We start from the raw sequence: 27,013 nt of genomic DNA, 5'->3' as shown, positions 1-27,013 counted from the left end.
CAGGTTAAAACACAGGTTAACACAGGTTAAAACACAGGTTAACACAGGTTAAAACACAGGTTAAAACACAGGTTAACACACAGGTTAACACAGGTTAAAACACAGGTTAACACAGGTTAAAACACAGGTTAAAACAGGTTAAAACAGGTTAAAACAGGTTAAAACACAGGTTAACACAGGTTAAAACACAGGTTAACACAGGTTAAAACACAGGTTAAAACACAGGTTAACACAGGTTAAAACACAGGTTAACACAGGTTAAAACACAGGTTAAAACACAGGTTAACACAGGTTAAAACACAGGTTAAAACACAGGTTAACACAGGTTAAAACACAGGTTAAAACACAGGTTAAAACACAGGTTAACACAGGTTAAAACACAGGTTAAAACACAGGTTAACACAGGTTAAAACACAGGTTAAAACAGGTTAAAACACAGGTTAAAACAGGTTAAAACACAGGTTAACACACAGGTTAAAACACAGGTTAACACAGGTTAAAACACAGGTTAACACACAGGTTAAAACAGGTTAACACAGGTTAAAACACAGGTTAACACAGGTTAAAACACAGGTTAACACTGGTTAAAACACAGGTTAACCTCCACCACTAAAGCTTCTTCCTGTTTTGTTTCATTACTTCCGGCTGGCTGCCATAAGACTCAATCAACATCCCGTGGCAGTGAATCCACATTTCAAGGTTTGCAGCCCAGCTCCATTTGAGATTAGTGGAATTTAACACCTCACTCGGAAGTAGTTCAAAGTAAGCTAATGAAAAGCCGTCTGATAGGTACACAGATGACCAAAAAATTTCCTCTAACTGTCGTACACAAGAAATTCACATATAAAGTCATTGTACAACTTTGCCAAAATAAAAGTGCATGAAAAGTAGAATTTAATTCAGGAATATTTCATTAAATATGATTACACATTTGCCTCAAAATGCTGACCAAGCACATTTCTGTAGTGCTCCATTATGGTACATCCATCAAAACATGAAGTGAAGTTTGCTATCTAACCATATCAAGGACATTCCTCTTTGTTAGCTGCCTGAGGAGAAACTAAAGAAACACAAGTGACAAATGAGCCTATGACTGACCACAAAGAAAAAAATCTTTATTTCTTTTCTTATCAAGATACATTAAAGGATACAGAGACATTGGATTAAAAAACACTTGAGAAAAAGTTTCAATTGTAGCATGTTTGTCTCTCCATCATACAAAATTCAGCACCCTGTTTCTTTTGAATGTCGCCCCGGATCAAACTTCCCAGCCCACCCACCCTATGAAGGAGAGTAATGTTTCACATGTACAGTAGCCTATTAGAGCCATCTCCACAACAATGGAGCAGAATTACACACTTCTGATGTAAAAAAGTTTCCAATATGCCAGTTCTCCACTTTTCTTTACACTGATTACTATTTGCTGCAAACAACACTTCAATTTCTTTTTTTGTGAGAAATATTACAAAGTCCACATTGGGACCAAACTTGCTTATAAAACCAGTGTAACCCCCCCCACCCCAACCCCCATTGCTGTGGGGATACACAGGAATTATAATTACCCAATTAACAACTTGCATTAAGTACTCACCCTTTCATAGTAGTACAAATGGGAAACTAAAATAAACTAAGCAAATGAAAGCACAAGCTCGAACAGCTGAAGATTTGGCATACCCAATCACAAACATCACTCTTGTCCTGCATCATCGGACATTTACAGAAGAGAATTAAGGCCATATGAAAATTGTTCAGAATTAATCCATATTTGGAGAACAAGTCAAAGTTTGATTTTACCCCATTTTTTTTAACTTCAGAACTCAATTTTTGGCCTAACCATACATTTGACATATTCCTACTTCTTCAACAGACCAGTAACATAGTTAGTTCAGTTTCATTCAAACCAACCAAACAGTACATCATTAACAATGCCGTGACTTTAGTCTAACATGACCTCAGGATTAAGAGTGTATACTCACAATAGAACTTTTTTCTTACACATTATGGCTTCATTTTGGACTTCAGCACTCTCAAGCACAATATGTCACAGCTGAATTTAATCTCCCATGTTGGAAAGTCACACAGTAACTTGTGCAAATCCATGGTAGCCACAGTCACTGGAATTTCCTCAAATTACTTTTGATCCCTCTTGCACTCCTAAACATAAATAGTAACAAGCTTCGACTGCCCACACAATCATCTTGGGGTGAGATTAAGAGAACAGGAGCGAGGGTTCTTCACTGTCTCTCTTCACTACTTCAGATTCTTACAGAAATGACTACTGTGATGAGAGTATACAGAGAGTTAATAATGACAAAACTATCAAGTGAGCTCAAAACAATTTAAAGCTGTTAAGTCAGGATAAGTATGTTCTGAGTCAGGATTCAGTTCAGCCTGTACAAACTACAGAAAACCAACAATTCACTGAACATGCCACAATCTTGTTGTATTTAGTTTTAAATTTGGTCAATTTCCCCCCCAACTGCTTCAATATATTCTGAATGCTAAAGAACAATTAACACCTATTTAAGCCTTAATTAACAAGCAATGTATGTGGATGTAATTTAAAAATTAAAAACAATTATACAACATACATGCTCTATTCTGACCTGTGTTTAGATAGAAACTGAACGCAAGAGAAGAGTTAAACAATGAGTGAATGGGCTATGTGTGGTTGAAGGCTGAACCAGTTAGTCTAAAAAATGAATAATTGATCCCAGCTAAATTAAATTGACTCATTAATAAAGACATACTAACCTTAAAATCAATGGGTTTGGGACTGCTGTTGAAGAAAACCCACTCTAAAGATGTCAACTTGAGCTTTTGGAGAATTTACATTTCAATGACAATTTCTTCATTAATTAAGAACATAATTGGCAGATTAATCAGTAATGACAATAATAGTTACAGCTCTACAAGAAAAAAGAAAAAAAAAAAACTATTAGAAGTCGGGTTCTAATAGTGTGGCACTTCAGCTTTTTGAGCAGTCCACCATCCAAAACTCAGTTTACATATTCACAATTTTAAAATTCTGAATACCCTCTATGTTGTCGCTCTCTGTAGTTTTGATCTGTCCTTCCACACCATCGAACCTTGACTTAAACACAGTTGAAGTTGTTTTATGCTCACTCCATATTTTTGACACTGAAAGACTTCTGTACAGATTATAGTTCAAGGTGCAAATAGGCTTTGACTGTGGATTTATTAACCCTTTAAATAACAGGCTTCTTTTTGGCTCATGACTAACGATGGAAAAAGATGACGTTACAGAAACAAGTCAGAGAAAAAATAAAATGGCAGTAGATTGGTCATACACTGTATTCACAACTGAGGGCAGCTCTATCAACATGTCTCCTCAGACCTATGACCATGTGCAGCTAGCAATGATGGCGAGGCAGATTTTTCCTGCTGGAATGAACTAAGGAGTTTATGAGTGACATGTTCAAATAAGATCAAACTAGACCTTTGGGCTGCTACAACTGTCTCACACTGTGTCCTATTCCCACACAATTTGCCTCACAAAGTGTGGTTGTCACTCCATAAATGATGCATATATTTACACCAAGATAGTATCATGGAGGAAAAACAAAGTGTGCTTTATCACAGATGCTTCAGGATGAGAAATACCTTGATTTAAATTACACGTTTAAAAACAGGTGGCATTAAAAAGGGAGCAAAATAACTCTGGAAAAAAAATACTACAGAGCCCAAGGTGTTGTGTGTCAGTGTGTCTGCTTGTTTAATATGACGGAAATGTCCAGTCATCTAAGTGCTTGTGTGTGTGCTGAATGTGTTTGTGTGTGTGTTGAACATCATAACCGAGGACATGAAAAATGACACTGAAAAAGGGAAAATAAAAGACAGTCAGAGATTTCTTTCCTTGGCCTCAGTCTTCCAGAACAATGGGTTCGCTGGTGCTAGAGGGGAGCAGAGGCATAGGCAGGGAGCGTGGGGGTGGCGGCAGCTTGATCCGGACCAGGAGGTGTGGTTTTCTTGCTGCCCGACGCATTTCTGACTGGGTCAGATGTTTCCTCAGAGCCCTGGTTGACCACAAAAAAAAAAAAAATAAAAAAAAAAAACATCACGGTCTTTAACTGTAAAATAAAAAGGATTAAAGCTACTAAGTGGACCCTCAATGAACATCTAGATGAAAAATATGAAAAAATTGGTGCAAGCTGTATTCAAGCAGACTTGTGGCATATACCACACCACAATACATTTTAACTCTGACAGTAAAGCTAACTTCCTAGTTGATGTGGTCTCTAACAGGAAATAAATGAACTGTATACACAAGCCGCTTAAGTGCAAACAATGACCTGTTACTGTAGAACATGTGACACTGGTTCCTTTTTTCTATTTGGCATTTCAAGAATTCTGAAACGATGGACCTTGCTAATATTATTTGAATTAATATTGGATAGTTTTGAATTTGGTTTAACACAAGTGAGACCAGCATCAACTATGTGCCTTTGACTTAACCAGTAGAAACTGATGCAAAGTCCAGTAAAACTTGGATGAGGCAAATATGTTCCTACATCCATAATGATGTGTCACCCAAACAAATTCAGATGACCTAAAGTTCTAAGATAGGGTTTTAATTAATAGAAGTGAGAGAGTGAAACTTACCTGGTGTCCTTTGTAGCCACAAACACCACAGGGTTGGGTGCCTCCCCATGACTGACCTTCTGCCGTTTAATGACCGACTGAGAGGTGGTCCTTGTGCCTGAAGTGTACGGTCTCCCGTTGGCTGGATAAGGAACTCCTGCAGCCTGTGAACCAAAAAAGACCAATTATGTTGTTTCAAACTAAGTCCTGATGCTCACATCATGCACATGTGTAGCTAAGATGTAGGTGCAACATACAGGCTATGCTTATAACAGTGGGTATTAGTTGTCTGTTAGCCCCTCTCTTTTACTTATCATGTCATGTTATGCCAGGTGTCTAAAAGGAAGTTCAGAAAGTGTCTTGTATGAATTATGAGTGTGTGAAGTTTGGGCACAGATTATACAGTTAATCAGGCAGATGCTGGTTCTGTAAAGCTAGTTGGACTGCGCTAGGTAGAGCAGTTGTCTACTAATCAAGGGATCAACTGTTCGATTCCCAGCTCCTTCTGTCTTATACCAAAGTGTCCTTGGGCATGATACTCATCCCAAGGTGCCCCGGTGAGTCAGGTCAGTTGCACGGCAGCTGTGTGTGTCGGTGTGCGAGTGCGTGTGCTTGTGTATGTGAATGGGTAAATGCGAAGTAGTGTAAAAGTGCGTTGAGTACCACTTACCATTTATTAATTTTATCAAATAATATGCTAACAGTGTTGTGAACAGAGTGTGTGTGTGTGTGTGTGTGTGTGTGTGTGGTTGTTTTACTGACGCTGTCAAACCCTCTCTTTCCCAGTAGGCTTTGGCCCACCCGAGGCTGACTGGCCTGGTTTCTGTTGATGGGTGTTGGGGGTCCTCTGGACGCCTTCAGTTTCAGAGGAGCAGAGATGGCTGCAGAGACACGATGTAACTCATCAATAACATCAATCATAGTACAGAGGAGAGAGAAGGTAAACACTCAGCATGTTTGACAACGAGTGCTGTCACATCACTTACTCTTACCTAAATCCTTCACTATAGTGGCCAGAGACTGTCGAGGCACCAACTTGCTTTTTTGCGGTGTTTTTGTGGCTTTGGGCAGCCTGATCATACCTGAAAACAGAGACATGTCCAATCAAATGTTTGAGCACATGTACATACATGTAACTGACTATCCTAATCAGTGAAACAATCAACGTATTGTGGATGTATGCATGTGTGTGCGTGCATACACTCAGCCTTGACAGCATTGGCGTTGATGGAGGCGTAGGGTCGTCGCGCCGCGCGACGAGGCTGCAGGATGTCCTCACACACCCGCCGAGCAATGCGGGTCAGCTTGGTGGTCTGCAGTATGAATGTCTGGCGGTTCTTGGCGAGCAGCTTGGCTCGACCCTCATTGCGGGTGAATGGCGACATGCCCTGAACCTCCTGGCGCGTCATGTGCCCGCGGGGACCTGACTCCTGAATGAGGATGTATTCATTTAAGGGACATGGTTTACTTCTGTAGTGGCTTTAATCAGTTTGAACACAGTGGAAAAAAAAGGATCAGACTACAAGGAGTAATACGTACAGAACCAGCTCGAGCAGCACCCTCTAGCTGTGTGGGGGTCTTCAGTCCTCCATACTTCTTCCAATAAATCCAGCAGGAGGCACACAGTCTGCACTGCATATTTGGAGGCCCCCAAGCATACCACTGAGGAGACTGGGCCGCTGGGTTGACAAGAGAATCTGCGTTAAAGGTGGATACTTGACACATATATTGATGAAACCAGTGATACGTGTCCATCATTCACTGAATTGGTTTAGTGATCTGCTTTGGAATTATAGATGGATTCTGAAATGGCACTGAGGTCTACAGCTTTCTATAGGTGACATGCACTCAAACATCCACAAAGTTAACTTATGACATCACTTCTACAATAACTGGCTGCACCAATGATGTTTAAGGTGGATTTCTACTAATAGTAATGTGCATGAAACTTTGGTTGTAAACAGTGTGATGAATATATAACTTTTAATGAAAAAAATTTAATTTTAAAGGATTTTGTTAGTCATGTTCAAGGAATAACAAAGTCCTGTACTCATTTTTTCTTTCAGATGTCCCGTAAGCGTATGTGTGTACTCACTGTGGCAGCTCTCACAGCTGAGTCCTTTCTGAAAGCCTGATGCCCCGTTCATTCCAGGCTTGCTTCCAGGCACCATGATCTGGTTGGGGTTGGGTTTGGTGCTGTAAAGTTAACAGAGAAGGTGGAGTTGTAAGACAGAGATTGTTCTAATGATGGGAAGGCACTTTGTGTAGCAGTTGACAGTAACACTCACTAGGTGGGGATGTACACCTGCTTCAGCTTGCTGTCTGCCTCTGCTGCCTTTAGTCGTTTCTGATAGAGAGAGAAAGTTTGGGGATGTTAGAATCTTGATTGAAACATGTTGTCAGGACCGAAACGGTATTTATGCTTTTGTCCCACCTGTTGGATATAGCGGTCAGTAGTTTTCCACATGTAGTAGAACTGGACCACACTGGCTAGAGACTTCCAGGGCAGCTGAGGAAGGAAACAAATTGAGTATTAAACCAGATGTTGACGTATAGACTAGATACAGAATAGTTCAGTTCAACTGTCCATCGGACTCAAACACTTACAAAGTCCTGGCGGATGTCGTTGAAGTCTTTGCCATATTTCTCTAGAGCCTCTTCAAACAGCATGGCCTCTGAAGCACTCCACTCCTCCATCTCGTCACGGCAAAGGACTGGACCTCCCTGAGGAACCAGGGTGGACATGGCTTTGGCCAGATCATAGTTGTTCTTCTGCAAAGTGTCCATAGCGTGGAACTAACAACAGAGAGAAAGTAAGAATGAGAAGAGTGGTGGAACGTTAGAGCTTCAGTTCTCCTTAGTGGACACTAATAGAACTATAAATACTGCCATAGTATGATATATTGGTAGGAAGATGATATATTTTAGGAAGATAATCCAAGATCAGCTAATAATTCAGAATGTGTCCCATTTGACATGTGACATCACACACCACTCACACTGAAAGCTTGGTCTGGATTGTTAGTGTGTGTATCTGTCTCACCAATGTGATGTCTCTGGAGGCTGCTGCTGCACTCATGTGGAGGCTGGGCTGGCGGATGGAGCTGCTACAGTCCAGTGCTCGAGCAAATGTCCCCACAGCTCTAAAACATACATGTTATATATCAATACTGAACCTAAAACAAGAACATTGTTTATTCAGTTGTGTGTGTGTGTGTGTGTGTGTGTAACTGTATAAAAGTTTGATTAAATATTTGGCTAGTGAACCAGCAGCAGGATGATTCCCACCAAAATCTAACTTTATGTAATTTTCCTTAAAAACAACTCTTTCAATACATATTTAATCTTGTTGCTGAAGATTCTCAGTCATCCAGGTGAAGTTATCCGGAAGTTGAGTCATGACAACTGTACTTCCTTCTTGTTAGGCTGAAACGTTTCAATATTTTATCAGTGAAACTAGTCGAAGTAGCTTCTAAGAAAGAAGTCCAGTTGCCATGACTCAACACCCACATATTTATTCTTGGTACCATACCACACTGCTAAAACATTATGTTTTAAAGTATAATTAATCTCTGGTATTTTGCGTACTGGTCTAATAACAATATGCTCTTATTACAACACTGATCACAACACATTTAACAAGAAATTGCACTTTCTTCCAAATTTTATGCATTTTTAAAAAAAAATATGAGGTCACAAGTTGCCATGGCAATGACATCTGTGATAGGCGATAAGGATGATGCAAGTGGTCTAGAGATGACAGAGCAACGTTACCTCGCCACTACCAGGAACTGGTCGATCTGTGGGTCTTTGAGCTGGTTGCTGGGGTCCCACACCTTGGTCTCCAACTTCTCTTGGACCCGGTTGTCTGATTCACCTGACACAAAGAGGAAATGGATTCAAGCTTAGAAAGGTGAACTCTTCACAGTTTTTGCTTTAATTAGCATTTTCACAAGTGGATTCTGGAAGGATATTGTTTGCTCTGCGTGTTCAACACAAATTGTACTGCTCACCCTCAGTTAACTTGTCGGGGATCTCGGCCTGGTACTTAGAGCCCACGCGGATCTCGCCCTGGTCTGCCAGTAGAGTCTTCTGAACTGGGTCGAATACCAGTGAGTAGAAGAAACAGTCCTAAACAGAACCCACAGAAAAATATTACAACAACTCACCTAATGCTGTGTGCTCCTGCTATGTCACAGAGTCTTTCTTTCTAGAATGTGGAATTGTACAAAACATGAATAAATTGGTGTTGAAGTGGTGAGATTGACAAATGAACAGCGGCCTTACCTCTTTGTCCAGGTAGCTGGCTAACACATCTGTCTCATTGAGGAGGGTGACATTGCATTTTCCCCTGTGGGCAAAGTAAGGAGCATTCAGACAGCATGATGTACACACTGGACACAATAGTTAGGCTATAAAAAAAGTTAACAAACCAAAACACTTATCAAATGCCAGATAAAAACATGCACAGTGGAACAGAGGTGAAAATGAAAACAACATCCCAACAGACTCTCTCTAAAATAGAAAGTGTGTGTTTGGGTTTGAACAGATCACAGCCTACCTATCTGAGAATCAGCTTACTGAGCAGCTCAGTCCTAATGGTGGACACAGGCTGTGCAAGTTTGAACTGAAGTGCAGCTCTTGTTAGAAAACAAACGTACCGTATGTGAGTAGCAGGTAGAGATTCAAACTGCCGCGACAGGAAGAGTTCTCTGTGCTTGAGCTGGTGTTTGTGTTGTTCAGTGAGCGGTGGCTGCTTCGACTCCTCCTCAAATTCTCCTACAGGCACATTATCACATGACAAAAATCACACCACACACCATCATTCGAAGATAGAAACTTATATACAAGATTCCAAAAATTACCTAGAGGCTTACAAACTACAGACAGTGACAGCCAAAGACTGTCTTCTGTTAGAGCACATTTGTAAAAGTTGAGAGGTCATTAAATGATTAGATCAGAGAAAAATCTGGTCCTCAGTGTTCCCGGTGTAATGTCTATAAGAATTGTCCTCATTTAGGCTGGAGATCATGCATGCAAGAGAACCAAAGACAGTGGACATTTTCAAACTAACTGACGTTCAAAGCATCTCTTTTAATGATAACCAATTATAAGAGATGTGAAAATTAAATGAATAAAATCAGCTGTGTGTGTATGTGTCTTTGGCCACTAGATTGCGCATTCCTAATTTCAGCCTGGTGAGTAATTTGTTGCAAGCTGGAGGGGAGGGACTACATAGCTCCATCTTTGTGGACTCCGCCCCTGCACTCAGCCACAGGAAACCCTGTCAGTGAGGGCACAGGAGAGAGAGAGAGACACTCACACACAGTGAGTTAGAAGGACAGTACCTTAAGCCACACCCCTTTTCTTTTAACCTCTCACCCCCCTCGCTCCTCCTCCTCCTGTCCGGCTAGTCCCTGCCAAACAAAGGAGGAAACCCTGTGTACCCAACCTGAGGTGCCCATCCCCCCCCAACATGTATCCCCAGCTCCCTCCACAACCTACCCCCCCACCCCCCACCCCAACGCGCACACACACTCACACACAAACACAAAGAATAAACCAGAGGGATACTAGCAGGATAGATAGGACTTAAACCACACACAGCAAAGCAGTAACATACTCCTTCTACATGCAAGCACACAGACACACACACACACAGACACACACACACACACACACACTTTCTTAGCTCTGGCAAAGACATAAGAAAGTCAGAATTAACTAATTGTGCGCTATGGCCTTCTGGGACACATCAAGGGCCTTTTGTTCTCACACACAGAACTGATGGGTATATATGTATGTGTGTGTGTGTGTGTGTGTGTGTAGAAGGAGGAAAACAGGAGGGGAAGTGATGGAAAAAAGTGAAGCAGATAAAGTGAGGTTTGGTACAAATGAGCAGCAGAGAGGAAGCGCCTGTACACATCTTCATTGTTGGATGTTGCAACCTCAACCTGGGGAGTGTTTCGTTACACACCAATCCCAATTGAACCATGCTTACTTCTTTGCGGGTAAATGTTTTATAAAAACTGTTCAAATAAGTAACATAAGGGAACATATTCCCCCAGGCTAGACTAGAGACACACTATGTAGACTGAGCTAGTGTTGCAGTCAGTCAGTATATAGTACACAACTCTGAAATTAAAGTCTAAAGAGCTCAGACATTTATTCTCTGTATCAGGGCTGGTTTGCAGACTTCCTCACCTAGTCCATCACAGCAGTCACTGTGCCTACCTGTGGGACTAGGATTAGAGTCAGAAATTTAGACAAAACGGAAAACTATCTCAATCCAGTCAGAAAGAGTTCAGGTTGCTTGATTATGGCCAAGGCCATATTCATGACTAGTTTGGTCAATACTGAGATCGCAATTTTTTAACAATTACTCAACATTATGTATTTAGCGATTAGTCAGCTAGCTTGCCATGATTAAAACATAAAAATGGATTGGAGCTTAAATGATCACCATTTTGAAAGTTTATGACTCTAACAGGCATTTTGATAAATTACGAGTTCTCAGCTTTCTCATCATTTCCTACATGTGTTAAACAAGCTACATTAGTACACAAATGAGACAGACTAGACAGACAAAAACAAATCGCTCACATATGTACTTCATAATAATCCGTTAGAAGCGTGAGGGGACAAAACACCGATTTCATGGCCTAGTTCTTACCAAATATTGGCCTTTTTAAATACTTTTACAGTTTAGCCGTTGTTTAGATGTCAAGTATGGTTTTAGTGCCTTTCAAAGAATAAAAAGCTTTCTGTTAGAGGAAACGACAACATCTGATCACAGTATCATGACTGTATTTAGTCTATGCCACACAGTGTCTGTGTGTGGTGCCAGAAAAAAAGGAGAGAGCGTTAATTAGTTCATTTTGAGTTGAAGCGAATCTGAGTCAGTGTGTAGATGCCTTTGTCTGGAGCAATGCGGCCCAGGATGAGGGAGGGGGAGCAAAGGGATGATGATGATGATGTTGAGGTGGGGGTAATGAGTGAATTTGTTCAGGCTTCAGTATTCCCTTAGCACCTACTTGGCACAAACTCAGCCGATAAGATGATTGGGGTGGGTAGTGTGCCCCTTTCTTCTTAAATTATAATTTAAGAAAGCTTGCAATAAATGAATTTTTTTTTTTTAAAGGAGAGAAGTGATTTAAGTAGACGATTACTCAGGAAACTCAAGAAAGATGAAGTAATCAACACACACAGCTGCTCTGTTACACAAATCCCTCTCCAAACTAGTTTCAGCTCTGAGCCTTAGACAACTGTGATGGTTCCCCTTTAACCCTGAAACAGTCTCTGTGCAGCTTCCAACATTAAAGCTGAAGAGGTGCTTTGAGGTTTTAAAGTGAAACACAATGAGGAGCAGCTTCATTAAAGGTAGTGAGCCGTATCATACTGGCTCTCAATACAAAGAGCTGAGAGCTTGTCTGGCTCTTTGGTTGCTACTCACTTGCATTGCTGTCGGCCAAAGTGTTGAGGTTGCCTGAGATGTCTCGCCTCCTGAACAGACAAACCACCTTTGCCTCAACATTCCCGTTGGCTGTCTGTAAGTGAAAGGTCAGAGGTTGTGCATTAGGGCCACAAGTCTAGTATTCTGCCACAAAAGGAAGGTCTTGTTCTATCCATGCAGTAGAGTTTCAGAGATTGGCACTAAAGCTGCTGTGGTCGCAAATAGTGGCCATCAAAACATATTCTCTCATTTGGTGTTTTGATGATGGTATAAAGAGCGCTGTCTAATACGACCGCCCAAAACTTCCCATAGGTGCTGAGCAGACATTTCTAAGCTTTCTATGGGCCCTTCTCTTTCAGCAGCTATTACAGACTTCATTGTGAAAAATTATTTGAGGGCACCGGTGTTGGTGACTGTTGAGTTTTGACATTCTTGTAGACAAAACTTTCAGGGAGCAGCTTTGCATTCTGCAGATTGTGAATTGTCAAAGTACGGCACAGATCAATTGTGGCTAATTGAGGTTAATTCAGTGACCTGGAGACCTGCCTTCATTTGACCAACTTGTTTGCTAAGACCTTTTAGGACCCTCACCAGTTTGCTCATGTACATGATGTTGAACTGATTGGACCATCAAAATTCAGAATCTTTCAAAATCCAGAAGAAAGACTGCAGTTCAGATTGTGCATTGTCCATGCTGATTAAAATAACTGCTAAATTATCTATAGGCCAGATCACCCATATCAGTACTGTGATGTGACATTTAAAAAATAAAAAATAAAAAAATAAAAACATTAACACATTAAGATTTATGCACCTTCCACATTCCAGTCTGGGCCTGCATCTCTCTCTCTTTTACTATCCATTCATTATGCTAAGCTGCCAACAGCACACAGGACAATGTAGTCCTCCTGGTGCTCAGCACAGGACCCATCAGTGCAAGAGCGTTACATAAATGAGCTTAATCTTTTGACTGGGAAACAAGTCAAATGCTGCTGCTGTTATGCAAGTGGCTCATTTACCGGTGTCTTGTCATTACAGTAGCTGTTTATCAACAGTGTCCTGTTGGCATGAGGGAAGTAGCATGAATGTACAGTATTGCTGACTGGAGCCACGTTAGCCTGTCACTCATCACCACCCTCGAGTATTTGTTAAACATGCAACACTGTCAAAAGAAAAGGAGAAGACAACCAACCTTGTTGAGCTCCTCTATTCTGCGGATCAGGTAAGGGTTGCTGGAGGAGTTCTCAAAGTACACATAGTCTGGAAGAAACAACAGAATAAAGATTAGACTGTGTTCACTCACATACATCAAACACACACACCTCATACACACCACGTTCTGCTAACAAAATTACAGGTCTATTTACACATTAAGCTGGTCCTCTGACAGTTCAGGCATGCTCTGGACTGACACCACACCACTACAGATATTCAATCTCATCAGCTCTGCACACAGTTTGTGGGTGCAATGGCAGAACTGAGCAAATTCTGGCTAACCTGATGGATAGGAAGGCACCAATTCACCCTGACACACATCTCTAATTGGAAGCCTTGTCCCTATAACACTGCAGAACTGTTAGGAGAGCCAGATTCTGCCAGCTCAGTAAGCGACTGGTGTAACATGAGTAAACGGCACAGAGAATTTATGTGATGTCATCATCTAATTTAACGCAGAAGCTATAGTTAGAAGTTAATGTCACAATTGCACACATTATGGGGTGTTACCCAGAGCATGCAGCTATGGTAATGCTCCAGTAAGACTTCTCTTGCACTGCCATGTTTCAGCTTCCTTCTCTTTTATGACTCAAAAGTTTTCTTTTTTATTTTCGCTTTGATACAAAAGAAGAAGTCAAGAATTACATATTTACACAAAAACATATAAAGAAAATTAGAAGAAGTATAATAACATCATTTTGAAATATAGATGTGTAAGTAGATGGAGCAGGAGGTATCTTGCTTTGGGCACCATAAATATCCATAGCAAATTTCAAGCTAATCTGTACATCATCATCATCCATCCCATTACTTGAAAGGATGAACAATTATCCATCTGAATATAGTTGCTAGCATAGCAGCTGCACCGACAAGTCAAAGTCTGCATATTCTAGCTCAGTGCAGCTCTGGACCAGGGTATTTGATAGATGGACAACTAATTGCAGTAAAACAGCTCCAAAACCACCATTCAGTTCAGTTTTCACTACTTTTTTTTAAGGTTTTTGTGTGGGGTGGAAAATTATTACTTTAAAACTTCAAAAAGCTTTTCACATAAGATTGATCACATCAAACTTAAAGGGAACAAAAAAGGGCGGTGTAATAAGTAATATTTACAAACAATACTGTACAGCCCCTGATAGTGTGCCTCTCGTGTGACACATTCGAATCACAGTGCCAACACTCCAAACACTCCCCATAAAGCAATACATGGAGACTGTTGGAGGATGAGGAAACTGTCACCCCTGAGAAACTAAATAATTTATGCTTTTCCTGGACTGAACTGCAGTGCGAGTCCAACTACCTAGAGTGTACAAGGTTCTTATACCTTCAGAATTTAGGTGAGTGTTTTAAAAACAACCTTACAGTTAGAAAATCTCTATGTACTTTATGGAGTATGCAGTTATCAGTGGGACTTGAACATACATATACATAATACCTGGGCTACAAAATATACATCTTGTCCTAACTTTGAACAATAATTATTTATGTAATTTATGTGTGCTATAGCCTTAATTGATAACTGAAAAATTAGCTTTTTTACATCACTAATTATGTTAGAGGAACTGTGGGTATTGAAGCGCTGTCTTACGGAACCTACAAGACTGTGACTGTTTGTATGGTTTCGGTCATGGTTTCAGTATCATAACATCCCCAATAGATATATAGTTATTTATATACCTCAAGGCACCTTAGATTAGACAATTATCTAATTGTCTCTCAGTGTTCTCACTGTAACGGGCACGTGCTATGAATGTGCTCTAGAATCTCAGCACTGTGTCAATTGTGTCAGCTTATGGTAAAAAAAAGTCCTTAAGGCAAAAACTAACAATCACTGTTGTTATTGATCAACTGTCAGTTATGTTAATTAACCAACTGATCAAATGTCAGAATAGCGACGGTTTAGTGAAAAATACACACATCCCTATTCCCTAAGGTGGGACCAAATACCAACAATCCATCATATAGACAGATCATCAGCAGCAAATATATACATTTTGAGAACATACAAGTTTCCAACTTTTCTAAACAAGCATCTACATGTCCACTGGGCACTTGTTAATGTGACAGAGAGCGAAACAGGTTCATTGGAAAATGGTTAGATTGTAGTTAGATGTACACAGACTATGCCCCTACTGCCATATCAAATATCCAACGGCCTACTGGAACCAAATCCAGAAGCTAAACTTAGTTTCCGGTATCAACAGTTGATGTTCTGGCCCTGATGTGGATAAAGTGGTCATCCAGAGAAGCTTATGTGTCTGTTTAAGAGATATCTGCATGTCCAAAGGTTAGGAGGCTACTGGGATAGCCAAAAGCAGCAGAGATGTCAGATGAGCTGACAGGGCAGATAATGTAGCTGTTTGCAGAGTTGAGTGTTCACACATGGAGCACATCAGGAGCTACATTACTGCCCCTGAGCTGGGGAATTTACCTACTGGTTAACAAACATTTAAATGTTGGCATCATGATGCAGGTGGACTCGAAGAAACAAGAATACACTATTTGTGCTCAAAAATCATCTCTTCAGGCTTTTATACTGTCCATGTTTGGAAAGCCTGAAAAAGAACGGTTGATGCTGCAAATGTTTAGTTGTTAACTTATTTTTCCATTTTTGTATTTTTTTCCCTACTTATAACTTTTTAATTTAAATTAAATTTTATCTGTACAGTGACCTGTATGGTCTCCTTGACTTAATATATTTCAACAGTGTAATTTTGTCTTTATCTGTATAGTGACCTTGAGTGTCATGATAGGCGCCCATTAATACATTTTATTATTTTTCTTATTATCTACACAGATTAGCATATTTCACAATAATAAAAATGTTACCTGTAATAATAAAATAGAGATGAAAAAACATATACCATCTGAACATGTATATCTAGTTTGGTGATGACATTGCACATCAGTTAGTGCTACCCAGTAGCATAAATTGATTCTTAATTAACAAGAGGTCATTGTACATTGTCCTGGGTTCTTCTGTTTTTTTTTTTTGTTTGTTTGTTCTTTTTAAATAGGCTCACTATACCAGCAGCTGGCAGCTTGAACTGAGAGACTATCAGTCATTACACTTCCTACTGATCAAAGCTACCTGTCACAGCACTACCACAGATACAGTACTTCCTTGTAGCTTATAATGCAGTTCTACACAGCAGTGTGGCTTCATGTCAAGCTCCATCTGGTACTCCCACAAGCGGGGACAGAGAGCCTTGGGAGAATATCCGTGGCTTTCTGATGCATCACCACAAGAAGAGATGGAGAAGGAGGGATTCAGACGGGGAGGGGATTTCTTGCTCTTTACCCGACCGGAGAAGTAGCACTTACTTCACATTGAAGCAATACAACATCACCACATTACATAACATAGGCTAAAGCACCAAAAGGGGATTTGCCCTTTCATGTCCCTGATATTAATTATTCAAGTTCTAAAGACAAGGTTGGAGTGAGGCAAATTAAAGAATGATCATGTTCTACCAGTGCTGACACCAGATGACGGTATCAATCAGGGAGTTCAGTGATCTAGAAAATAAAACACATTGGGCATCAGAGATCATAGTCTACCCTGCTGATGAAAACAACCAAGAGCATGATCATATCACCTGATAAAAGAGATCAGATAGTTTTTATCTGTGTCATGCACACAAATTACAAAGTTGAAGGTGCAAATCATGTATATTTGTTTTGTTTTTGCCTCTTTTATGCTCAGTCTGTGGCTCCCTGGCAGCCACAAAATCACTATAGCATAGCTGAATTGCCTCTTCAGCTCATACAGCAACGTCTGAACGTTAGGCTTTCATACACTTGACTTCTAGATACAGCAGATCAACATTACTGGGACCATTAAAGTTTTTGTTAGGGAAGGTACGCACGGACAGACACCTCATCCATATTACAAAACGCATTTATGTTTGTAGAGTTGTATCTCTTCAACTTTACAAATTTCATGTTTGCATGACACTGCAGGGGAACCAAATGAGTGTCTCCTAGTTTAGGGTGGGCATCAGGCATTTAGGTGCAAGATCTTGGGCCATAATTTTTTTGGATCATCTCCTTCACTTAGAAAGACCCTTCCCCTAATTATCTCATAATGCATTTAATGTATAGAAAATGTAATAAGATGGTCAGCATACATTGTTCTAAAATCATTTAAAAAAAGAAATTGTGTGGTATGCTTTGGATCATGAGCTGCTCCTTTCCTTCTCTATACTTTTATCTTCCTGTCATTCTGGTACAAGTTCATCTTGGTTTCATCAATATAAACAAAATTGATTTCAGAACATGGAAGACTTTTTTGGCAAAGTCTAATCTGGCTTTCCTGATCTTGAATGTTACCAGCGGTTTGCACCATATATTTATATGCATGATGGCGTCTCTTGACTGTAGATTTTGACCTTCTCCACAGTATTATTGACTTCTGTTGATGTTGAAAAGGGTTTTCCTTTGCCAATGAAAAGATTACAATAACCCAATTTAGTTGTCTTCTGTGGTTTTATAGGCCTTTTGAGGTTGTTCATTATGCTCATCAGTGCTTTTTTCTTTTTAAAAATGTTTAGCCACAACTAAAGACTTCTGCTATCACTCTCATAGATTTGTTTTTTTCCCGAACCTTAAGCCTCCTTCACTCACATTGAGATCTTGTTGAACTTCATATTCTGACGTCCAGTCAAACAGCTGCCAAATGCCAACTTACTACCCGATATCAACTCCAGACTTCTTATCTGCTTCATTTGTCTTTAAGGGCATCGACTGCACCCGTTTAATTAACTTCTTGTCAGTCAGTTGTCTTAAATACCTTTGACCCCCCCCAAAAGGGGATACTCTGTTAAAAATTGCTGTATATATTCAATTGTAAATGCTACATTTGGTGAAACCTCTGAAAATAAATCTAAAAGTCATTCTGATCACATGTTGATTGTTTTATTTCAAATCCATCATAGTATATAAAGTCAGAATCATAAAAACTCTGTAAAAGTGTAATACTGTACCTTTGATCCTATGTAAGTATTTTGTAATTTAGATTGGGTCTGTCTGTGTGCATCTCCACCAACGAAAACCCAAACTGTGACTTAATTGCTGAGTAATATTTACAGATCGATCTCAATATGTAAAATGTATGAAAGTCTAATGTTGAGACGTTGTTCTGTTAATTGAAGAGGCAGTTTGCCAATACTATAGTGACTCTGTGGTTTTATTTGAGCTGTCAGAAGGGGAAAATTGAGCTTGAAAGAGTCTGACAGCAAAAGCAAAAAATCGAGATGAGAGCATGGATTAAGTTATCCCTGCGTGCAGATTACTTAATTTGTGCCGTTTTTCTCCTTTATGACACTTCCTGGGCTTTAAATGTAGCAGCAGAAGAAAAGATGAGAGGAAGTGTGTGCTAAGGAGTTGCTGAGGCAGCTGTGAGTGTTTCTTGTGGACGTGTGCAGCTGGAGTGGCACAGTGGGCCGAGTGCTTAAGGGTGAATGAAGAGGAGGAAGCCCTTTGACTAATCTCTTGGTAGTTAATGATCGTACATGCAGGTTGAACACAGTCTGCTTCTGGAGGACTGGTACTACAAGCGCTCACTCCTACACAACTGCCTGCATCAGCAGGTGCACCAAAGAAATTCTTATTGAACACAAAATCCATTGGCACTTGCTTCAGAAATATGAACTTGTTCGGACAGATTAACAACATTATAAGTGAGGCCGATATTCTATCTAATTATCCATCCATTACATCCGTTCCAGATACGCAGCCATTCACTCTCACATTCACACATACAGTCAACTTAAAGTCACAGATTAACCTAATTGCACATCTTTGGATTGTCAGTAAACTAGAGGAAACATGGCCTAGACTTAGAATTACACTGTAATGTTGTATTTGCCCCATCATACCATTTTCCTGCTGTGGGAAATCCCACTACACTTGAGATGCAGTAAACCAGTGTTTTTGCAAAAAGCCGAGATACAAACACCTCATTTTACACATATGATTTTTGAATCATAGCAAATTGTTACTATTACAGAAAAGGTAGAAACATTTCTGGGAACAACTTTAAGTTGTTTCTTGAAGGGAATGCTCCATGTAAAGGCAAGTTAAATGTCAAAACTGAATGCATTTGTTACTGAAAATGTTTGCAATCCTGTATATGTTGAATTTTGTGCTCGACCGTAGATATTTTTCAGTTAGTTATTGGTCTACAAATGTCTTAAGACGTTAAGCACTGGGTTATGCAGCATATTTAGCAGTGTAGTGTTTAATCACTATGGCCCAAATCGCCTACACACTCTAACGTGACCTAACACAGCGATTAGCCTGTCGCACCGTCTCACTGTCAGTACAGCCACTGACTCTGCTACAACAGACTGTGTAAAGGTACAGTGAACTCTTAACATCCACAAATGCTTACAGACAATACAGAGGCGACAGCTAACAAGCACCCTCTACAAATCGCAGGAGACATAAAACATAAAATACACTGGAGGCAATCTAGCTGGCAGCTGCTGGCTTTTCATTTCTTGTCAAAATAATTAACTCAGCAAATGAGTGGGGTTAAATCTGCAACATTTAGTTGCATCACAGCTTCACCAGGTGAAATGAAAACTAACGTTAGTTATATAACTTTATTTTGCTCGGATGCTCCGCTTCCATCCACCGTAGCGATGAAGTGTCTTCATTCTGATGTACCACAAACACTGAAATTGTTGCAAACTTTTTTTTAGCTTAAATAATGCCATTTTACATTTTCACGTGCCAGTGTTTCATAAGAACCCACGGTGAACTTTGCAATACGGAGTAATTAGTCGTAATAAAGAAAAAAAACAATTAACAGCTAGTATTACATGAAGTTATTGAGCCGGCTAACAAAAAACTACATACAGTGCTCGGCGGTGAGCTAACACAACTTAGCAGTCGATGCTAGCTGCCACGGCTAACCGCTGCATTTGAAGTGATATGGCGGAGGTGATAATGAAATTAACCCACCCCGCCGACAAAGCTAGCTGACCAGCTATAGCTTGCTAACACAGACGCTAGAAATAGTTGAACGCCGACCTATCAACAGCTACCAGCTAATGCTAACTAGCATGGTGTTCACTTCCATGACGTTTCCGTATTTAGCTAACGCTACACGTCAGAAAATGTGACAATTTACGGTTGCTTTGCCGACTTGCAACTACAAGTACAATGATGCAAACTGTGTTGTCCACCAGACTGCATTTATTTGAAGTTAAATGTCAAGCTTCAGAACGTGTTTACGGTGATCAGCAGCCACCTACCACGGGAAATTGTGGCACAGGAAACTAGTATAATATCACAACAATATGTTTAAAAGTTCGTATTCTCACAAAGTAGCTATATAATGCTGGGTATATTAACAATATGCCCAAAAAATGCAGTGGGCAGCTTTGGCTAATAACCACCAAGTAGAAATTAAGTCAGAAAGCTGGAGTCATTTACATTTGTCCACTAGCTTAAGTCGCATTACATTGTTGGATGCTTTAATAGATTTTACGTTGTTTCATGCAAGAGTGGATGCACGTATGGACGCTAGGACAGGGCTAGCTTTAGTTAGCGGCTAACCGAGTTAACCAGACAGCTAGCGCCTAGCTAGCCACCTTACTGTCGAAACGAACAATCACGTTGTGTGGGGGGGTGTCTTAAAAATGTAAAACATTCCTTACCTCCCACTCGATACATGTTAGCCGCCATTCTCTCGTATCCTTTTTGAAAAACAGTCCTAGGGCATTCCCCGCTAAGGTAAAAAGGTCGATGTTGATCTATTTTAATCCTTCATTTATCGCAGACACCCCCGCCGTGAAACAAAGCCGGCCGGGCACAACAACCGAGATGTGGCGGGTAAAAAGTTGAAAGTTTCCGCTAGTAATGTTCCGGAGGTTAATTCCCAGAAAAAAAAATCGAGTCTTTGTTTTCGGTCCCTCCGACGACCTTCCTCTCGTCTTCCTCACTCACTCATTCACAAACAGCTAGCCTGTCTCTTACTCCACTCTTCCTCCCATCCTCCGCTCCCAGCTTCATCCTCCTCTTCTTCACCTCCGCTCAGTTCAGCACACACACTCCACCAACCCCCCTTCGTTCGTAACTACATCGTCATCTTCGGAGATCGTCGACAATCTCCGTTATCGCTCAACGTTTTCACGGCTCCTGGTTTCGGAGATCAATAAATAAATCAAAAGAAAAGTCACATATTACATAATGTGCATGAAGCAGACTGTTGCTAGATCTACATAAAGAAGGGGATTAGAATTACACGACTCCTTCAACGCTTTAATCATTATCATAAGAATTGTAGTCTGTAGGTAAGAAATGTCACAGGAGCGGTGGTCCATGAACCGCAGGGTCAGCGGTTCGACTCCTGGCTCCTTCTGGCCACATGTCTAACAAGATATGTGTGTATGTGTATATGTGTATATGTGTATATGTGTAGCCTACCTGTGACTCACTGAAGTATGTCCAAAAAGAAAAGATATAAACACAAAATCGTAACTGACATGTTTAGACTAGAGTCATTGTGGTGTTGTTCATTTAAATAATCACCTATTCAATTATTTTTGACTTACTCTCTATATTATGCAATTTTGACCTATTTCTTTAAAGGTTAACATTAAAATTAATTATCTATTTTCACTTGCTATCTCAGATTTTGAACACAAAAATTCCCAAATTGGACTTAGTTTGAATTCATGTGTCTTACGTTAGATTTTTTTAAGCGACTCTATTACCCTAAGTTTTTTTCCTTTTCTTGGCAGAAGCTTCCATAGCAAACAGATCAAACTAGCATTTCAACAGAAACATATGTTAAAAAGGTCTGAGCATTTGAACAATTGTTAAATTGTATTTTCTCTCCTAAACTGTTACTCAAATCTCTCTTCTGATATTAAAGAGCAGTGTAGAAAGCTAATTACTACTGCTACTGTAAATCCAACCTCAAGAACAAATACCCAATGCATTGGAAAGTTTCAGCTCCATTTTAACCAGCTGCTCAATTAAAATTGATAATTTCGTGTCAAAGCATCAGTAATATTTTTCAAATAGAATGTTGCATCCATTCATTATCATTATACTTTTTACACTATATATTATATATATATATATATATATATATATATATATATATATATATATATATATATATATATATATATATATATATATATATACTTTTAGGAAAGTAACTTTACAATGTTGTACAGGTACTTTATAATCTATAATATTTTCAGATTAAAATCTGAGTACTTCTTTTACCAGTGACCCACCTACCTGTTATCTTCTCATATGTAAATAAGTTTGTAACTTTCATAAACTGGACTGGATGAACAAGTTCCTACTGTACTAACAAAATTCAGTCTGAGGTTTCCTGGTCTGGGACACTGAACACATGCGTTTCCTCCACATGCAGCACAGCACAGCACAGTTCCTAGAGCAGCACTGCCCACTAGTGACACTTGAAACACAATGCACTTTCCAGTCTTCAGTTATTTATTGTGAGCTTGAGAGATGCATCACAGTATTCCCAAATGTCATTTTAAATACTTACAAAACTGTACTGAAGTCATACATTTTCAAATGTGTTATTAATTAGTCTGGAAAGTTAATTCAACTGGAGCACATTCATCACAGTCTGCAAACATAAAAACAGTTTTAATATTAACTGAGATGTCTACTGAGCACTGTGTAAAGTATGACAATTATGTAAAAAATATTATGCAAACATTTTTAGAGGCACGATGGCCACAATGCAGCACTTTGGTAACGATCCTTAAGCAAGTTAGACTAAATGTTCAGAAATGAGGAATGTTCACTGTGACCAAAGTGTCCTTTGCCACAGAAGTCAAGTAATGTTTGGTACCTGCAAACATACATGACCACTTCTAATGATCCTCGCTCACCACATATCCAATAAATGACAAATATTACGACTTATGGAAAGTATCACACTGCTCAGTTTACCAAGGATTTACAGGGCTATGGAGGTGTGGAATTAGAAAATTCTAATGGAGCCGATTCCTCCTGCACAGTATTCCTCTACATGTTCTGTATGAAACTGATGCTGCAGTGGTGCCACGGAGGACAGACCTAGCCCATAACAGTTTCTGCTTTCCACTGACTGACACCTCTTTTTCTCTACGTGTAAACATTTTCCTTTCTCTCACTCATAATAACACAAGTCTTTCCTAGGTGGTGACAGGTTCTGGAGAGCTGGTGGAACTGGATGAGACTGAGGCCAGTCTGTCCCTGCTATCGCCTGCACTGCCTCCGACCACCTTCCACTGGAGGATGCAGGTGTCCTTTCCTCCCATAGAGAGCAGGTGGGAGTCGCTGTGGGTGAAGCAGACGTTGGTGACGTGGCTGCCGTGGCCATCATACTTGTGGCTTGGTGCCTAGAGAGGAAAGGAAGATAAGAGACTTAGGATCTCTGGATCAACACTATGTAACAATCCACATTACATCCTAGCTCCACTTCCCCTCTTTGTCTTGCGGAAACCTAATATTTTACATCCAGTTAGAATGGAAAAAGAGCCATCTAAAATAATAAATTTCTGTATATATACAGTCTATAAGTCTACACAGCACTTAACGTTTTCCACTTCCAAAATGTATTAAATTCATTATTTTCCTCAAAATTCTTCAAACAATACCACATAATGAAAACGTGAAAGAAGTTTGTTTGAAATCTTTGCAAATTTATGAAAAGTAAAAAATTGAAAAAATGACATGTACATAAGTACAAGTAAGTTCACAGCGTTTGCCATGACTCTCAAAAGCTCTGTCAAGTTCTGCAGCATTGAAGATCTTAAGTAGCACACTGGCCTTTATCATCTGTAAATGAAAGAAGTTGAGAACCACTAGGACTCTTCCTAGAGTGAGCAGCCCTGAGTGATTGAGACAGAAAGGCCTAAGTCAGGGAAGTGACCAAGAACCATGGTCACTTTAAAAGAGCTCCAGCATTTCTCTGTGGAGAGAGGAGAAAGTTTCAGATGAACAACCATCTCTGCAGCACGCCATAAATCAGGCCTGTATGGTAGAGTGGTCAGAAGGAAACACCTCCTCGGTAAAGGTTTGCCAAAATGCACCTGAAGGGCTCTCAGACAATGAAAAACAAGATTCTCTGGTCTGATGACACAAAGATTGGAAGTCTTTGCCCTGAATGCAGGCATCATGTCTGGATAAAACCAGGCATTGCTCGCCACATGGCCAATACCATCCCTTCAGTGAAGCATGGTGGTGGCAGCATCATGCTGTGGGGATGTATTTCAGCAGCAAGAACTGGGAGACTAGTCAGGATGGAAGGAAAGAGGAATGCAGCAACGTACAGAGACATCTCAGATGAAAACGTGTTCCAGATAGCACTGGACCTCAGACTGGGGCGACAGTTCATCATTTAACAGGACAACAATGACCCTAAGCACACAGCCAAGATAACAAAAGAGTGGCTACTCTGCAAATGTCCCTGAGTGGTCCAGACTCTAGCTGGACTTCTAGCATCATTATAAAAAAAAATTGAGGCTGTAATTGGTGTTAAAGTGTTTCAACAAAATAATACACAAAGGCTGTGCATACTTATGTACATGTGATTTTTTTGTTTTTTTATTTTTAATAAAATTGCAAAGATTTCAAATAAACGTCTTTCATGTTGTCATTATGGGGTATTGTTTGTGAAATTCTGAGGAAAAATTTAATCCATTTTGGGATAAGGCTGTTACATAACAAAATGTGGAAAATGTTAATTGCTGTAAATCCTTTCTGGATGCACTTTACATTACAGCACAAATATCGATACTGGCTGTAACCGTTAATTCCATTATGTGTTCATATGTGAATTCTCAAGTTGTATTTTGCTACATCCTTACAACATTGAACTACAAATCCCATTTCCAGAAAATGTAGAATGCTTCGTGATAAGATATCGTCTGGATGGCAGCATGTTTCTCCCAACCTGTTTATATCACTCATGAGACCACGGGACAGTTTTCCACTTCACCTGAGTTCAAATTTAATGAGCTCGGACCCACACACTGAATCTTGCCCCATCCTTACGTCTGAAAGACTCCAGTCGTACTGACCTGTTTCTAGTTTCCAACCTTTAGATAAAAGTGTCTGACTAATGACTAAATAGATAGATAAAGATGTTCCACCAGGTGGACAACTTTTCTTTCTCTTATCTTTCCCCTGATTTATCTTTTCAAAACATGTGTTGGCATCAATTTAAAAAAATTTCAAATTTCTAATTTTCAAATTTCTCAATTTTAACATTTTATTTTTTCGTTTTCATATCACACTGCACACTCTTTATTTACATTATCACAGATTCTAAACTTTTCAGGCAACTCTGTGTAACCTAGTTCCTGCATCCGATGCAAGCTCTACATGGAAATTCCACCTTCGATGTTTTTCTTAAACTGCTGGCAATATTTTATTTGTCTCACTAAAACAGTACATAACAATTCCACTATATAAAGTACATTCACAGTACTGTAATATTTTGCTTTTTAAATCCAGTTCACACATGTCAACCCTTAACCCTAAGCAGGTTTGTCTTGCTTCTGTTAGAACCATTAGAACAAGATTTTCTGGCTGCTCTTTGAAAGTAAAACAAACCTAACCTGGCATTTAAAAATACATATGATGTATGTGAATGTTACCTTTGGTTTAGGACAGGGATACTGGAAGAGGTGGACTTTACAGAAGTCATCAGCAACAGCCACCATCCTCTCACTGTGAGAGCGACATAAGGCATTGATATCTGTTCCGTCAGAGCCTTCTAACCACACACCTGGATAGGCACAGCAGCACAGTGAGGATAAGTTCTTGATATCAGAATATGATCAACAAATTACAAATCTCTTGTGAAACACTCGTCAAAGGTTAGAAACGTTTTGCTTTCCCACCCATGACGTGGAAGCCCAGCACGCAGGTATAAGAGGCCCACTCTCTGTCTTTGCTCTCAAAGCGATTCCTCAGCAGTTTACACCCAGCTGCAATGTCCCCTGTGAGAACATAGTCACAGTGAGTGTTGACAGGCTGTGATGCAGAGTGAAGGTTTAAGGGCAAAACAATATGTTTTAACTTACAGTAAAGGATCTCATAGTCGCCTGAATTCGACATTATGTATTTCCCATCTTTGGACCAGTCAAGGTGAGTTATGAAGCTGGAGTGACCCTGATTAAACACACAAACAGACGGAGCATCACATCACGTATAAAAGACTGAAAGGTTAAAACACAAGAGTGACGTTTCTCTATAGTTTCTACATCTGGTCAGTCTCTCAGGACATCCTGATTTCACTAACCTTGGTCTGATTTGCCACTTAAGATCGAGGTCTATGGATAATGGCTCTCGTGTAGGTTGTAGAGATTCATTTACACAGATAAACTTGCCTGGATGAGAATTTTGCTGATACAAGCACAAAACTACCAAAAAGGCATCTGTTGCAAACAGTGGATCACAGTATAGTAGTGATGCACAACTAATCTATTAAGAGTTAATCAATAAACTGCAGTTGTGATGTCAGCCTGCATGATTATACATCCTTATGTACATATGTTAACGTAACAGCCTGCTGTATTCTGACTTTACTTTAGGTGAGTCGAGAACATTTTTTAATGTTAAATGTTAATATTTGTTAAATGTTTTTAATGTTTAACTTCTCGCCTGTTGTGTGACTCCTTCACTATGAGTTCAGGATGTGTTGTGGGAGCCAATCAATAGACAGAAAGAAGCAGGAAAGAAGCAACTACA

At 39.8% G+C, this 27,013-nt stretch overlaps 2 protein-coding genes across 4 annotated transcripts in view; both read right to left on the bottom strand.

Moving 5' to 3' along the window:
* Positions 1-1,090: 1,090 nt before the first annotated feature.
* On the bottom strand, positions 1,091-21,330 carry mta2 (metastasis associated 1 family, member 2). The gene is made up of 18 exons (XM_026352914.1): positions 20,938-21,330; positions 13,248-13,315; positions 12,056-12,149; positions 9,264-9,381; positions 8,890-8,953; positions 8,616-8,733; positions 8,377-8,479; positions 7,646-7,745; positions 7,210-7,398; positions 7,037-7,111; positions 6,891-6,949; positions 6,698-6,798; positions 6,142-6,281; positions 5,804-6,032; positions 5,595-5,684; positions 5,365-5,483; positions 4,624-4,766; positions 1,091-4,037 (listed from the first exon to the last, which is right to left on the bottom strand). Exons 1-18 carry the CDS (start codon positions 20,963-20,965, stop codon positions 3,884-3,886), a joined length of 1,992 nt encoding a protein of 663 aa, XP_026208699.1. The 5' UTR covers positions 20,966-21,330; the 3' UTR covers positions 1,091-3,883.
* Positions 21,331-22,730: 1,400 nt separating this feature from the next.
* eml3 (EMAP like 3) overlaps positions 22,731-27,013 on the bottom strand; it is a 44,591-nt gene continuing 40,308 nt past the window's right edge. For all 3 annotated transcript variants that reach the window (XM_026352300.1, XM_026352299.1, XM_026352301.1), the window contains 4 exons: positions 26,347-26,434; positions 26,164-26,262; positions 25,918-26,048; positions 22,731-23,655 (listed from right to left, as the gene is read on the bottom strand). In XM_026352300.1, coding sequence (XP_026208085.1) covers positions 23,449-23,655; positions 25,918-26,048; positions 26,164-26,262; positions 26,347-26,434 — 525 coding nt within the window. In that variant the 3' untranslated portion in view covers positions 22,731-23,448. The remainder of the gene's footprint in view (positions 23,656-25,917; positions 26,049-26,163; positions 26,263-26,346; positions 26,435-27,013) is intronic.

Source organism: Anabas testudineus, chromosome 18 (genome assembly GCF_900324465.2).
Source record: "Anabas testudineus chromosome 18, fAnaTes1.2, whole genome shotgun sequence".
In the NCBI taxonomy this organism is placed as follows: Eukaryota; Metazoa; Chordata; class Actinopteri; order Anabantiformes; family Anabantidae; genus Anabas; species Anabas testudineus.
This window is presented reverse-complemented; position numbering and strand designations above follow the sequence as displayed.

Excerpts from the sequence above, each read along its gene's own strand:
- mta2 (XM_026352914.1), bottom strand. The coding sequence starts at position 20,965 with ATGGCGGCTAACATGTATCGAGTGGGAG. Across the intron at positions 7,746-8,376 it reads CAGTTCCTGGTAGTGGCGAG|AGCTGTGGGGACATTTGCTC; the intron begins GTAACGTTGCTC and ends TGTATGTTTTAG. Across the intron at positions 7,399-7,645 it reads CCTCCAGAGACATCACATTG|TTCCACGCTATGGACACTTT; the intron begins GTGAGACAGATA and ends CTCTGTTGTTAG.